The sequence below is a fragment of the Mustela putorius genome, unplaced genomic scaffold (genome assembly GCF_011764305.1).
Source record: "Mustela putorius furo isolate JIRA1106 unplaced genomic scaffold, ASM1176430v1.1 tig00000095_pilon_pilon_pilon, whole genome shotgun sequence".
Taxonomy (NCBI): Eukaryota; Metazoa; Chordata; class Mammalia; order Carnivora; family Mustelidae; genus Mustela; species Mustela putorius.
In genome coordinates, this window is record NW_025421280.1 from 25039576 (window position 1) to 25056100 (window position 16525).

The following is a 16525-nucleotide window of genomic DNA, read 5'->3' on the forward strand; positions in this document are numbered from 1 at the left end:
TCTGTTTAAGGCAAAACCATGACTTCTTTTTCACACTAAAACCAAACATGAGGAATTGTGAACTCCTTAGTTTCAAATTGTGTCTTCATATTTAGGGAATAAACATTGGTTAAACACTTCCTATATGAGTCCTCTTGATAATTACCTACTTTGGCAAAGAGCAATCACACACACACATAATTGGCCAATAAAGCTGTGGAAAAAAAATGTCTAGCTAAAAATAATATATAGTTTGAATCAAAACAACATGATACTTCTCTACTCCTTTCAAAATGACTAAAACTTTTAAAGCCAGTAACATCCAATTTTGACCAGGTGCATGGAATGGGGACATCTGTACACTATTGTGGAAATGTAAATAAATACCACCTCCATAGAGGGCAATCTGGCAATATGCACCAAAAGGTAAAATTCACATACATTGTCACATACACAAAATGTAAAATTCACATATGACCCAGAAATCCACCACTTCTGAAAAATCCATCCCATAGAAATATCAATACAGTGCATTAAAGGTATAGCTTCAGGGATGTTCCCTGTATCATTGGGATAATTTTAAAACTTGGAAGCAAACCGGGCATCCGTTGACAGGGAAGTAGGTAAAATATGGCACCACAATGTGGTGGAACGCTTTTCAATTGCTAGAATAAAATGGGCTTGGAAAGATGTTCGTGCCACTTTGCTTAAAGGAAAAGGATATATCAGTGGGCATAATATGATCCCATTTTTGTAGAGAAAATCAATACAACCAACAGTGGTTCTTTGAACATTTTGATACAACCAATAAGTGCCTAGTCAGACTAAGAAAGAGAGGATTCAGATTATTAATATCAGGAACAAAAGAGGAGACATCACCACAAACTACATCAACATTAAAAAGTAATAGGGGAATATTATGAACAGTACTATGCCCACAAATTTGATAACCTATGGACCAATTCCTTCAAATATACAACCTGTCAAAACTCACACAAGAAGAAACAGACAATGTGAATAGGCCTCTATCTACTAAGAAATTGAATCAACAATTAATAACTCTCCAACACAGAAATCACCAGACCAGATAGGCCTGTGGGTGAATTCTACCAAACATTTAAAGAAGAAATTACATCTATTCCCTATAATCTCTTTCAGAAGATAGAAGCAGAAGGAACACTTCCAAACTCATCCTGTGAGGCCAGCATTATCCTAATATAATTTATCACAAGAATTAAAAATGTATATATAAATGGGTCTTCATCAAAATTAAAGACTTTTGTTTATGAAAGGACACTCTCAACAAATTTAAAAAGTTCTCACAAAATGGGAGAAGTTATTTGCAAATCATATATCTGAGAAGACTCTAGTATCCAGAATATATAAATAATGCTTACAATTTTATAATAAAAAGCCAAATAACCCAAACTTGAGAAAGGGGAAGTTTCTGCATGGACACTTCTCAAGGAAGTACCCAAAGGACCAATAAGCATATGAAAAGATACTTAGCCTTGTTATCCATGAAAGATATGTACATCAAAATCATGGTGAGCTACCATTTCATACTCTGTAATTTAAAAAGGAAAGAAAGAGAGAAAATGAACAAGGGTTGGTGAAGAAAGGGGGAAACGGGGGCCCTCATGCACTGTTGGTGGGAAAGCAAAATGGTACAGCTCTGTGAAAAGCAGTCTGACAGTTCCCCCAGAAAGTTTAAACAGAGTCACCATACACCCCTGTAATTCCACTCTTGGGTATGTAGGCAAGAGAACTGAAAATACATGTCCACACAAAAACTTGTCCATGAATGTTCAGGGTAGCATTATCCATAATAGCCCCAAAGTGGAAACAACCCAAATGTCCCTCAGCTGATGAATGGGTAAATGAAATGTGGTGTATCCATACAGTGGAATAGTATTCAACCGCAAAATGGAAGGAAGTAGTGATACATCCCAGAATATGCATGAGCCTTCAAAACATTATACTCAGTGAAAGAGGCCCGTCACCGAAGGTCACGTATTATAAGATTTCACCCAGATGAAAAGTCCAGAATAGGCAAAACCATAAGGACAGCAAGTAGATTAGTGGTTGCTAGGGAGGATGGAGGGAAATAGGAAAGGGACTGACTGCTAACAAGTATGGGATTTTTCTTGGGGGGGGGCTGGAAATGTTCCAGAATTGAATAGCAAGGATGCTTGTAAATATTGTGAATATGTTAAACACTACAGAATTCTACAATTTAAAGTAGTAAATTTTTTGTTCCATGAATGTTATCTCAATTTAAAATCATCATCATTAGGGGTCTTGCGTGGTTCAGTCAGTTAAGCATCTACCTTTGGCTCAAGTGATGGTCCCAGGGTCCTGGGATCAAGCTCCGCATCCACTTCCCTGCTCATCAGAGAGCCTGTTTCTCTCTCTCCCCCTGCTGCTCCCCCTGCTCGTGTGCTCAAGCGCGTGCTCGCTCTCTCTGTCAAATAAATATATAATAAAATAAAATCGTCATCGCCATCATCATATGTAACTGGTATCCTAATAAATATAAATTTTACTAAAATACAGATGCAACTTTTAAAAAATTTATCCTTTAGGATTCCTTGCAACTCCAAAATTACCTGACCCTTTTCTCAGGGGGACCCAGGGGCCCAGATGACCCTTAAGTTGTGAACCACACCTGCCTTTGGAGATAGGTCAGGCGATCAGCAATGGGGCCGGTTCTGACAGGAAGGCTTGGGTGGGAGTGGGGAGGTTGAGGGTGGGTCAATCCGGGAAGCCAGGAAAGGGAGAGGAGGGATTAGCCAAGGCTCCCTGCCTCCCTCTGAGACTATATGCAACCGCAACCGTCTTCCCTTTAACCTTCTGGGCAGGGCAGTGTTTCAGTTTCTTGGAGCACAATGTGCAGCAGAGAAGTGCCATTTCTCCCTCAAGACGCATCTAAAGAGGTGTAGATCTAGGTGAGTTCCTTTACAAACACTTCTAACTTGTGTTTTCCTCTGATATTAATAGCATGTACCAGGGGGAGAGCTAGTAAATATGCAGAGTCCTGACCCCTACTTCCAGAGCCTCCCTAAATCTGCATTGCTAAAAACCTGGTCCAAGCACTTTGAGTAGACCTATCATGTACATGCTTTTCTTTTTCCTCTGCTGAAGAAAGAAAGTATAGGGGGTTATCTGGTGCCTAGCCTTTAGGTCAGGCATTATGATCAGTGGTTGGATAATTTAGATCTGTGTTTCTCCATCCAGAAGCATATTGTGGACTGGAGGGGTTGAGCAAGCAGAGACAGGGAGGGAGGGCAGTGACAGGCAAAAGGGGACCAGGCTCCTAGACTATAACTCACAGTGGTTTGGGGGTTGGCACCATTTTGCCTTGTGCATCCCCAAGACCTCTCAGCCCCAGACCAGAAGCGCCTATGATATTTTGTGTATAGGAATGATTAACCACCAGAAGAGTGAAATAGCTTTTGTAGATGTCCAATATCCCTTTAATTTCTGATTTGCTCAGAATTTACATCATGAATGGGTATGGGGTTCTGTCAAATACTTTTCTGCATTGATCAAAAAGTGTCACGTAGCTTTTGTCTTTATTCTGTCAATATGGTGACAAATTGCTTGATTTTAAAAAAGATTTTACTTTTTTTCGAAAGAAGAGAGAGAGCAAGTGAATTGAGGAGCAGAGAGATAAGCAGACTTTCTGCTGAGCAGGGACTCCGAAGCTGGGTTCAATCTCAGAACCCTGAGAACATGACCTGACCCAAAAGCAGACGCTTAAACAACTGAGCCACTGAGGTGCCCCAAATTACTTGAGTTTTCAAATGTTAAACCATTCTCATATTTCTGGAATAAACACCTCTTTGTCGTTGATATATACTCCTTTTAAAGTAGATTGCTGGATTTGACACACTAACACTTGGTTAAGGAATATTGATGAGTGATGCTGGTTTTGTAGTTTCCTTTATTGTGATGTTTTTGTCTGGTTTTGGTATCAGGATGATGCTGGCCTCCTGAAATGATTTGAGAAGTGTTCTGTACTGTACCTCAGATTGTTTGTAAAAGATTGGTATTATTTCTTCCTTAGAAGTTTGACAGAATGCACGAGAAAAAAATCATCTAGTTCCGGAGTTTTCTTTGTGACAAAGTTTTTTTTATAGTTAATTAAATTTCTCCAATAAAAGTAGGACTTCACAGATTTGCTGTATCACCTCTTTGTCAGCTTTGGTAGGTTGAATTTTCAAAGAGATGTGTCCATTTTATTTAAGTTGCTGTATCTAATGTAAAATTGATCATAATATTTCTTTGTTAGTCACTTAAATCTACAAGATCTGTAGCAATGCCCATTCTTCCATACCTGCTACCCAGAATTTGTGTCCTCTCTCTTTATGTTCTCAACCTAACTAGAGTTCTATTAACATTTTAAAAAAAATTTTTCCAACAACCGGTTTTTCCTCTCTTTTTATTCCCTATTTTTTATTTCTTCTTTTATCTGTATTTCCTTCCTTCTAATTCCTTTGGGTTTAACTTGCTCTTTTGTTCCCCTAGCTTCTGAGTCATTAATTTTAGATCACTAATTTTAGACCTTTCTTTTTCCAATATAAGCATTGAAAGGTATACATTTCTGAGTATGCTTTGGTTGTATGCCATGAATTTTGATATGTGTTATTTTCGTTATTATTTGGTTCCAAATATTTTATAATTAGCCTTTGATTTTTTTTTCCTTTGACTCTGAGTCTTTAGAAATATGTCGTTTTACTTCCAAATTATTTTGGCCTTTCTAGATATCTTATTGTTATTTGTTTCCACTTCCTTTGGGGCCTTTCATTTAGTTTGTCTTTCTTTTCTGAGATCTATCTTTCCATTCATTAGGGATATATTGTCCTTTAGTCCTTTAGTCAGTCCCTTGAGCACAGTGAAGAGAGTTGCATTTCCATGCTTATTTCATGAATTCCAACATCTGGATCATCTCAGGGTCAGTTTCTTGATGGGGTTTTTTCCTTTTGAGGGTGGACCACGTTCTCCTATTTCTCCACATGCCGAGTGATGTATTGTAGCCTGATCATTACAGATGCTATGCTGTGCAGACCAGATTCTGTTTTATTCTTTTGAAAAGTAATCATTGTTTTATTTGTTGTTTGTTCTATCACCCAATTAAAGTGGCCAGCTCAGACTCTAAACTTTGCCTCCCATGAAATAGGCAGCAGCTCAATTTCAGTTCACCGCCTCCGCATTCACAGGGGCATTCATGGTTCAGAGGTCAGCCAAACATTTGGGCAGAGTAAACACACAGATCCTGAGGTTCTCACTATCTAACCCTTTCCTCTCTGCGATGTCACCTCATCCCCTCTCCAGTGGCTGTGATTGCCCTAAGCTCAGCCCTCTAGTTTTTCAAGACCAAAAAATTGTGACTTTGCTACTGGAATTTTAGCTGCCCCTTATAACCGGCTCCTGCACTGAAGCCAAAGCCAAAAAATGGGAATCCCACCTGTGCCATTCAGTTGCTCTCCTTTTTCAAATGCCTGGTCCCTTCCAGTATTCACCATCTTTTGGTTGCTCAATAGTGCCCAGAGGAAGGTTTGGGGCTTTGGTTTTGGTTTTTTTCCCAGGGTTTATAGCTCTTATCTATGGAATGGTTGGTCAAATCTTAGCTTACTCAAATATTATTGTGAAATGAAACCCACTTATGTTACCTTTTCCATGGTAAATAATTCAGTACTTGATAACCAGGCAAAGCAGGAACTAGAAAGTCCTCTTAACAACCCATTCAATCTGCATTATTCAGGACCACAGATCTGGAAAAAACTAGGTAAAGAGGGAGAAATGGAAGTTGAGTTGATTGGCTATTGGCTCCCTGTCATCCCAGACCAGCCCGAGGACTTCCTTTATTCTGGAGAGTTGAGGAGAAAATGTGAACTCCATTCAATGTAGAGACCTGTGATTATCTTATCTTGGCAATGCAACACAAATCATCAGCCAAGGAAGCCAAACCAGCTTTCTGTTGTTTTGTTCTGTGTTCATGAGATATGTTACAACACTGAGATTTTGTCAAGCTACTTGTTTTTAGTAAATTGCAATAAAAGAGGGACAAGATATCTTCTTTGTCAGGATAAGTCACTTAATTTTGAGAAATTTCTAACCACGCAGCTGGGCTGATGATATTACGAAGATGGGTCAGCTTACACTGGCCCTAGGTCAGGAGAAGATGAAAGCCAAGCAGCAGACTTTGGGGATCACCTGTATGATATGAGGGGTGCTTATAAGGCTCCATCCCAAAATATCTGCATTTCCAACTCATCACACTACAGGAAATCCCAGACATTTGTACGATTTCTATTTTCCTTCTAAACTATAAGCGTCTTATAGATAGAGACTATTTATTAGTTATGTTTCCACCCCAAAGCCCAGCATCTGTCACAGGGCCTGGCATATGTCAGAAGTCATCAAACACAATTGGACTGAAACAGATGAGCTCCTCTTTAAAATGTAGACTCCCACTTTCTAAATGTCCAAAAAAGAAAAAGAAAAGAAAAGACATGGACAGAATTAAAAGCTAAGAAGCACAACAGGTTGACAGTACCAAAAAGTGCTCTTAAAAATTCATAAGGAAGGGGTGCCTGGGTGGCTTAGCAGGTTAAAGTCTCTGCCTTCGGCTCAGGTCATGACCCCAGGTCTTGGGATCGAGCCCCATATCAGGCTCTCTGCTCTGCAGGGAGCCTGCTTCCTCCTCTCTCTCTCTCTGCCTGCCTCTGCCTACTTGTAATCTCTGTCTGTCAAATAAAATTAATTAAATATTTTTTTAATTTTTAAAAATTCATAAGGAAAACATTATTAGTCCAAGCAAAAAAATGAACAAAATTCATAAATACTTTCAAAATAAGAAACATAAGTGGACAGTAAACATACAAAAGCTTATGTATTCCTCTTTGGGAATCAAAAGAATACAAAAGAAACCAACTATATGTAATATTTTCAACAATCTTCACTTTGGTGTTTGGAGACATGAATTGACTTACTACCTAAAATAGGACATGTCTGAGACGCCCCCTTTTATTCCTCCCATCCCAAACTAGGTAAGTGAGAAACTTGGGCTGCTTTTCCCTTTCTCCTCCTCCAAGTACAAGACAGGAGAGCTTAGGTTTGGCTCCCGGCTGGGCTCTCCTTCCTGCTTACTGGCTTTATACTGTTGAAAAGGGCACTTCACCAGTCTGAGCCTCGGGTTCCTCTTCTATAAGGTAGGGGTGGCTGTGCCTTACAGACAGTCGCAGGATGGAAGGAGCAGGGGAATAGCCTGTGCTAGTACAGTGTCTGGCTCTTAAGTCACTCCCTCTCCTCTTCCTGGCCTTCAAGTTTCATAGTTTCCCAAACCTCACTAACTCAGAGGATTGAATCAGTGTGACTCAATGCAGTTCTCTTAGCTACTCCCCTCCGACAGGGCACTTAGCTTATTGCCATTTGTTTGTCTCTATAGGATGTTCTGTAAACCAAACTCCCGTGTGAGGCAGCCTTCTGCTCAGAGAGTTAATCTTCTGTGTTAGCAAGTGTGTGAACCAGCCTGATGCCATCTTGGACAAATCTGCCATGATGACCGCTCTGTGACCTGGAGCCCTCTTGAGCACAGTCCCCCCACATACCACCACAATCACCATTCTTTCCTTTCGTCTAACCACTTGCATAATAAATTAACCTTAAGTATATGCTTGGAACATAAAGGTCTTGATCTATTCTGGAGATACAACAATGACAGACAAATATTCTCAAACATTTCCTCCTAGTCATCACCCATTATGCACTCCCCAGCCTCTAGGGCTGCAAAATCAGGTGTAACAGGAGGTCTCAGAGTGCAGAGATACACTCATCTTGCAGCAACCCAAGACACACCTCTGTCCATAAGCCCCTTTAATAAGCCATTTCTTGGCAAGCTGGACTTTACTGGCCTTTTTTCTTTGGCCTCATGGCTCCTTTGGCCTTTGGAGGTCACTCTGCATATACTTCCCTTTCAAGGGACATCTGTGTTGGTGACGATTTGGTCTCCCAGAATCTCAGTGTTCGTCGTAATCTTGAGGTTATTTCACACCTGAGTTTACATGAGAGATGTTTCCTCCTTTCTTTTTAGACCTGTTTCAAGAGACAGCAAGTTTCCTGAACAATCCTGATATCAGAATTTCTTTACTTTATGGAAGAAAGGAAAGGAGGCAGCAGAGGAAGTAAAGAAGGAAGGGACAGAGGGAGAGACAAAGGGAAGGAGGCAGAGTAAATGCTACTAGATATTTGCTAAATAAATGAAGGAACAATTGGGGGGGGCATTAGCTCTATTTTATAGATGACAACCTGAGGTTCAGAAAGGTTAGATAGCTTTCCCAGAAATACAGTAATGGGGCTCAAATTTGACCTCAGTTCTTTGACTCCAATTCCATTGCTCTTCCTCATACACCTACGGGAAGAAGGGTCTAGCTTAGTGCTATTCAAATGCCAGTCTCCAAGGAGAAATGGGGTGTATGACAGAATGCAAATGAATGCACCACTTCCTTCATCAGGAGAGCCTTGCTAAGAAAAAAAAAGCCTGCCAAACTAAACAGAATGCTTAGTGACTTACGTGTTCTGGCAAAGTTCCTAGTCACCTTACAGTTAAGTGACCATAGGTAGCTGGACCATGGACCACACACTTCTTATGTAATATGGGTCCTATGGATCCTAGCCTAACCATGTGGTCTGAAACTCTGCATCTCTGTCATTTCAGATGCTTTCTTTGTCTAGATGGAGCCCTCAGGCACCCCAGAGTCCATCACCCCTTTTGAATATGATCCTCAGAGCTTACTGTGTGAGAACAAGACCTTTACCTTTGCCACCATCAGCACCACCATCCTGTACCTCCTGGTGTTCCTCCTCAGCCTGGTGGGCAACAGCCTGGTGTTGTGGGTCCTAGTGAAGTATGAGAGCCTGGAATCCCTCACCAATGTCTTCATCTTCAACCTGTGCCTCTCAGATCTGGCGTTCTCCTGCTTGTTGCCAGTGTGGATCACGGCGTACCACTGGGGCTGGCTTCTGGGGGACTTCCTCTGCAAGCTCCTCAGCATGATCTTCTCCATCAGCCTCTACAGCAGCATCTTCTTCCTGACCATCATGACTATCCACCGCTACCTGTCGGTGGTGAGGCCCCTCTCATCCCTGCGTGTCCACACCCTCCAGTGCCGTGTGCTGGTGACCATAGCTGTGTGGGCAACCAGCATCCTGTCCTCCATCCCTGATGCTATCTTCCACACAGTGCTTTCTTCACAGTGTCAGTACTCAGAAAGGAAGGGGTTCCTAACCTCGGTCTACCAGCATAATGTCTTCTTCCTGCTCTCCATCGGGATTATCCTGTTCTGCTACGTGGAGATTCTCAAGACCCTGTTCCGCTCTCGGTCCAAACGGCGCCCTCGGACAGTCAGGCTTATATTCACCATCGTGGCAGCCTACTTCCTTAGCTGGGCTCCCTACAACCTGCTCCTGTTTTTGGAGACACTGCTGAAACTTGGGGTCATCCAGAGCTGCGAGTTCAGCCAACAGATGGATTATGCCATGCTCATCTGCCGCAACCTTGCCTTCTCCCACTGCTGCTTCAACCCAGTGCTCTACGTTTTTGTCGGGGTCAAGTTCCGCAGACATCTCAAAAGTCTGCTCCGGCACTTCCGGGTCTGCGGGCAGCAGGCAGCCAGCATTCCTCATCACACAGCAGGCTCCTTCAATTACGAGGGTGCCTCCTTCTATTGAAAGGGAGTTCAGTGGTGCCAATGGAGGTAGACAGAGCTTCTGGAGTGGGAGCAGGGAGAAGCAGGGCAGGAAAGGGCATCATGGAGGGCATGCTGGGGAATGCCATGGCCACCTTCCACAAGTAGGTCCTTCATGTCTCCTCTTCTGCAGATAGTGGCAGAAACTGGAAACTGTATATTTCCATCCAGAAAAACATTTCTTGGATTCTGAGTTCATCATCCATTCCTTCATTAATTCATTCCTTCAGACATTGCTTAGTCCAGAAGGCTCTGAAACTTGGAAGGATTCCCAGAAAGGAATCCCTCCAAGGCTTTTTGAGGGTCTGAGGCTCCATGTGTGTGCTAATTGTATAGATGCGACTGATGGTAGATGGTCTGTCCCCTGCTCACCTGGAGGGTTGTGCCAGCTGACTTTGGAGGGGTTGGCTCTGCACTCCTCTGTGACTGCTGGGTGAGACTGTTTCACTCGGCCAAGATAAGCATATCCTCAAATAAGCAAGTCAGAATGCAATCTGGATCCTGAAGACCCAACTAGACAGGAGATACATTCCATGTCATAGCTCTAGTGTATGCCACATGAACTAGCACCTGGATATTCAGCCCATAAATAATCTTTTGTGGAAAGAATGAATGCAGTAAGTGCCACCTTCTGCATGAAGCATTTGTTTGCAGGACATAAAGATAAGGAGATACCATCATGACCCTCTAGGTACCAATAGTCCAGCTCTGAAGGTCCAGAAAACTAAACATCCTCCTTGGCCAAGGCAACCAGGGTGAAGATTCCTACATCTCATCCTCTCTGGATGGATATCGAGCTGATACTTCAGATTCATCAGTTTCCACCTCAGATGTTCTCCATCTGCTTGGCTGATGGCACCAGCTTCCCCCAGCCACCGACACTCCAAACCCACATCATCTCTGAGTCCTGCATTTCCCTTCCCTCCACTCCCACAGCCAAGTCCTGTTGCCTCTGCCTTCCCCATGTCCCCCAGAGCTGTTTCTGTCCATGTTCATTGAATGCCCGTGGTTCCATCCCCAAATGATCTCACTTCCTCAGCATCTTCCACTCCTCACCTCTTTCCCCACAAAGTGTCTTCTGAATGGACACCAGGGTGCTTCGGAACCCTTTGTGGATCCTCACACTATGCAAATAAAGCCCAAACACCTCAGCAAGTCTTTCAGGGCCCCTGCAATCTGGGGCCAATGAACGTTTCCATTGTTATTCCACCTTCTGCCATCCCCCCCCCATGCAGCTCAGGACCCAACCACACAAAAACCACACCCTTCTCCCATCCTTCCAGACACCCTTCCCCCAGTCTCCTCTGGGTCCCTGTCATGTGGTCCCCAGGGCCTGGAACACCTGTCCTCCTACTCCACTACCTACAAGCCCCAGCTGAAAGGCGAACTCCTCAGGAAGACCTTCCCTATCTGAAAATCGGAAGAGCACTCTCTGGTGTGCTGTGGCACTCCGCTTGTCCCCTCTGAAATAGTATTTGTCACTCTCCACCATGTGTCATAGTTACACTTGTGCATGTCTTATCTTCCCGCCCCATTGGAATGCAGAGTGCCTGAGGTCTTGCACCCCGGGTCCTGCACCCTGCCAAGGGCCCTGGTGTTCTAGCACGACGTATTGAGTGGGAGCAAAGAATGACAACTGTCATTATTTTTCTAATGTATGCGTTTGGGGGACCCATGGCTAGGGAACACAGTCGAGCTTTCTTGCCCCAGGCTGCTGGAGTTACAGTAACCCTTCCTCCCTAATCTATGCTCTCAGAGCACCATGCTTATCCTTCTCTTTGGCAACATCTATACTTGACCTTGCTTTTTAGTTAGACGTACACATGCCTGCCTCTCACACTGTCCCATAGCATCACATCTCAGGACATAGATAAAACCCATCTTCAAAATGTTCCCATACCACACAGATCTGGTTCCAACCTGATTTAGCTCTGGAGTGGGGCCTTTGGAAAATCTCCCTAGGTGATTCTGACCTGCACCCCAGTTGGGTATGGTTGGCTGTAAGTCCTTGAAAATGAGAATTCCGGATTCTTCCCACAGTCCCTTGGGCAGGACTTTGCACACAGCAGTCACTCCGTCTATGCCTTTTGAATAAAGTAATTACTGTTCCAGTCTTTGGCTGGCACATAGAGAGCACATAAAGCATTCACCCCTTCAGCTCCAGCTACGGTTTCAATGATGCATTTGCAATTGGGTGGCCAGCCTTAGAGGCATTTTATCTGGCTGGGGAAGACTGAAGGTCTAGTTTTAAAAATTAGACCAGTAACACCTGCTGGAGAGGACTGGGTGGTGCACCAGTGAAGGACAAAGCTCTCATGGTCTTGCCAACTAATAGGTGGGGACATCACTCAGCACAGATAGAAGAAACAGCAAAAGGAAGGAGACAATGAGTAGTTGTGGGCTCAGAGATAAGTGAATGGACTTCTGGTTAGGATAATCATTCGGTGCCCCTTTCAAACCTAATATTATTAAAATTTTGTTCAACTTTTATTCAGAGGCAGGCTGAGTCCAGGGAGGGGAAAGGCAGAGGACTGCAGCTCCAAAACCAAAGCTGCATGTTCTCAACCCCACTCTTCCCAGAAGGCAGGTTTCAGGGTCTTCCCTTACTACCAGAGCATGCCTTTTGAGAGGTTCACTTCTTCATCTCCTTACCCCATCCCATTCCTTCCCAGCAAAAGCTGCTCTGCTAAGTATTTCTTTCAACACATTCGGCCACACCCCTGAGATCCTGTCACTAAATACACTCGTGTCTAACTCCTTACATTTCTAGTGATTTTTGTCATCCCCAAGAGTAGAAAGTAGAGCCTCTTCTCCTAATGTAGTTCCTTGGGAATCTAAGAGCAGAGGCCCAGAGAAGCACAGATGTGAATGGGAAGACAGAGGGACATCCTATCAGAGAGGGAACCATGAGTAAGACTGCCGAAAAATACAATCAGAGAGCTACACATGGGTGGCCACTCTCTACATACCTTGACCACACCCTCGTTGGCCACAACCTCCTGCTTTCCCCCTCTCTCCACCCACAGAACCACGGTTCGACCTCAGCTAGACTCTTGTGGGCCTGTCTCTCCCCCTGTAGTCAATCAAAGTGCCCTGGATACTGGGCTGCAGATCTCCTGCCATGCCTGGCACATAAAACATCCACAGTGGTTCCTAGAAAAGATGTCTTAATGGCATTTCTACCTCCCTGCTCTCTCAGACAAAATCAGGAAGGGAGGAGGAACCTTGCTGGTCTTTGAATGGGAACTTTAAGCCCAGGGCAGCCCCAGACCTCAGATGACCCTAGCCAGAGTAGAAGTTCCTCAAAGGCACAAGCCTCCTGCTGAAACTCTAGAACCTCCCTTGGTGCCCCACAGGGTTTGTGGTTGGTTGAATAAGTGGATTGGAGACCATCTTTTTGGCTTTTCCCTACTTCTGTTTTTTTTTTTTTTTTTTCTTTCCACACTTGTTTATATTACATCTTCTGGTCAACCCCAGGTACCACCAATGGCTTCCCACGAACTCTTCCCTAGAGTCCATCAGTCCAGACATTGCCTGTTTTGCTGACCTCCTGATAGCTTTTATTTATGGAACCTACCTGGGACAGGACAAGGAGGCCCACGAGTCTGGGAAAACCCAGCAGAAGAGACCCCAAAGCAGACTATCTATCTGAAAAGGCTCTCAGGATCTGAGCCCTGGACCCAAACCCCAAATCTAAGCACTTTTACTGACTCACTGGGACCTTGGGCATCTCAGACCCTCAGTGTCCTCCTCTGTAAAACTGTATAAATGCCAACAACACAAAGGCAGACTACCCACATGATGGAGGTGCACATGAGGTCATACGCATATAAGTAGTTGCTTTGCCAATGATTCAGCTCCAAATAGGAATTACTATTGTAATCATCTCACAAAGACAGAAAGCATCATTGTATCACATGCACAAATAAAAGATTTGCACGGACGCACCTCTGGCTGTGTTCCCCTTATTTCTACCCAAGGTCATTATATAAGACGCCTAAAAATTCTCTGCTTATTGGGGATCTGGGTTAGGATTTAGGGTGCAGGGAGGAATACAGGAGGAGGATTGGAGATAAAGTGTGGAACAAATCTTGTATGGCTCTGGATGGTGGGAAATTGGTTCTTTTAGGCCTTAGGCAAAATTGTCCAGGAGGCCAAGTGTATCTTGAGTGCTCCAGGGCTCGTCTCTCTCCTGGCCTGACACCTTAGTTCGCTATCTTCAAGTCCAAGGTTTGTTTGTTTGTTTTTTCCCTATTTTATGACCCATTGTGTCAGAACAAGGACTTTTCAGAGATCACCTTTCCAATCAGAAGGAATGATACACTTCCTGCTGGGAATTTTGGGTATCCTGAAAACTTGGTGGAAGATATTTTGCAGGTTTGGGGGAAGTTTGGGCAGGGGGTAAGGCTTATCCTGAACTCCACTCTCTACCTTGGGGCCAGCCCAGATTTTAGGTCCAAGGTGCCTACAACCCCCTCTCCCACACACCCATCCCCTCCACAAAACAGAGTGTGGCCGGAAGGACTGAAGGACAATAGCAATTTGGTTCCTTGATTTGCACCATATCAGAAAATCAGACTTGAGCATCACTCATGGTTAGAGAAAGGACATGGGCAGTGGATGGGCACTGGAGAGTTGCAAGGATTAGAGATGGGGCCAGAGGTGAGAATGGAGAGGGTATGCAGACCTCCAGAATGTTCCTTGCCACATATGGAGGCCCACTCTGTGTGAAGGCAGCACAAGCCCGTGTTTGTGGCAGGGGGAGGGTATAAGACCACAAAGACAAATTAGCTCTATTCTCAAGTTGGCCAGCCTCTGGTCATTTGGCCTGTTTGGGGAAAGATTTCCATAGTATTACTCTAGGCCTAGGGAATTGCTGGTCCTCTTTCCAGATGACTTGGATAAACCTTCTGGACTCAGAGAAAATTACAAGGCTCAATTGTCCATGCAATTGGGAATGTCCACCTTAAATACGTCACCTTACATGTGTCATTAAAACTATTTCAAAGCACTTTACAACAAACTATGAGAGTTTGGAGAAGTACCCACCTGCATCTTTCTCCTCACTTCGGTTACAATTGGTTCGGCGGCAATCTGCCTCTGATTTTTTCCAATAGTGAGGATAAAATGAGTTTAAAAAAAAAAAAAAAACACTGAACATTACTAATTTCTCAAAGCGTCTTCTGTTTACTTAAAAATTAGAGGAAACCCACAAATACTGGTCTCTATAGGAAATCACACTCACTTTTCTGGCTGGATCTTTAGCAAACCACTTCCCCTCCTTATTTATTCAACATAACTGGAGAGGTTTAAACTCAGTTATCTCTAAGATCCCTTCCTATGATTAAAAAAACGAAGTGTATGGGTGTATAATTTCATAAGTTGCATTTCCATGGGGTTCTTTAGGGTATACAAACCTGTAGCTTCCGGCATGTATGGGTTGAACTGTGTCCTTCTCTTACTCCCCACCAAATTCTTAAGTTTAAGTCCTAATTCTCAGTTCCTCTGAACATGACCTTCTCTGTAAGGGTAGTTACTACATATGTAATGATATAAAGTGAGGCCATATAGGTGAGGGTGAGCCCATAACCCCTTAAGACTGGTGTCCCTATAAAAATGAAAATTTGGACACAGATCCAGACAAAGGGAGAACGCTGTGTGAAGACTGGAGTTATACTATCAGAAGTCAAGAACACCAGAGATCAGCAGCAAGCACTAGAAAACAGGAGAAGCATGGAACAGGCGCTCCCTCGCAGCCTTAGAAGGAGTCAATCCTACAGACACCCTGATCGTAGACTTCTGGCCTGGAGACCTGTTTAAGTCACCTAGTCTCTGGGACTTTCTGAAGGCAGCATAAGCAGGCTAATACAGGGCACTGATCTCCACGGGTGTGCAGGGAATTCTCGTGCATCTCAGAGCCCCTTGTGAGGTTTCAGTGATTACCCTTCCCACACAGAATATTGCATCTGACCGAAGACGCCCATCGGAGACTGGAAACAGATTTTTACTGAGATCTGTTTGGTGCCAGGCCCAGACATTCTTACATCTCACAAGCACCTTGTAAGGTTTTTGGTTCCCGCTTAAACCAAGGAGGGTATCGGGACTCAGAGAGGTCACACTCCAACATTCATAGCCCCAGTCACATGGGGTCAGTGCCTGAGGCAAGAGGTCACAGCCCCAAGGATGTAGGGTCACAACTGTAATCCAGTGGGGTAACAGCCTCTGGCACAGGGGTTACACCACTCAGAGGACAAAGAGTCATGGACCTGAGCATGAGTTGTCACAGCCCCAAGGATGTGAGCTCACAACCCTGATCAAGTGGGGACAATGGACTCAAGCACATGGGGTCACGACCCCAGGAACATGGGGTCAAGTCTTCTGGTATGTGGGGTCATGACCTCTTCACTAGGGCCACAACTCTGAACATGTGGGGTTACAGTCCAAATCATGTGGGGTCACAATTGTGAGGAAGTGAGGTTACAGTCCTGAGAAAGTCGTATTAAAATCCGACATTATAATCTCTCCCATCCATAACGTGTCACAAAACCCTTCAGACTGTGGTCGGAACGATGACTTTCCAGTTGCCATCTTCCCCCTCATTCCTCTTCCTTTCATAGTTTTATAACAGGAAGAATGGAAATCACTTCCCTGCCACCCCACAAATCAGCTAGCCCATCCATCTAATCGCTGACTTATCTATACCTAGTTAATTTATAAAAGAGCACTAATGACATGCCATACCCTAACCTTAAGTAAGAAATCTATTTGCTTTCCTAGATTTTCCCACCAAGGCA

General features: G+C 43.9%; 1 protein-coding gene across 1 annotated transcript; it reads left to right on the forward strand.

Annotated features, from left to right (window-relative positions):
* Positions 1-2799: 2799 nt before the first annotated feature.
* XCR1 (X-C motif chemokine receptor 1) lies at positions 2800-13674 on the forward strand. The gene is made up of 2 exons (XM_004760813.3): positions 2800-2927; positions 8702-13674. Exon 2 carries the CDS (start codon positions 8719-8721, stop codon positions 9712-9714), a length of 996 nt encoding a protein of 331 aa, XP_004760870.1. The 5' UTR covers positions 2800-2927; positions 8702-8718; the 3' UTR covers positions 9715-13674.
* The last annotated feature ends 2851 nt before the right edge of the window (positions 13675-16525 follow it).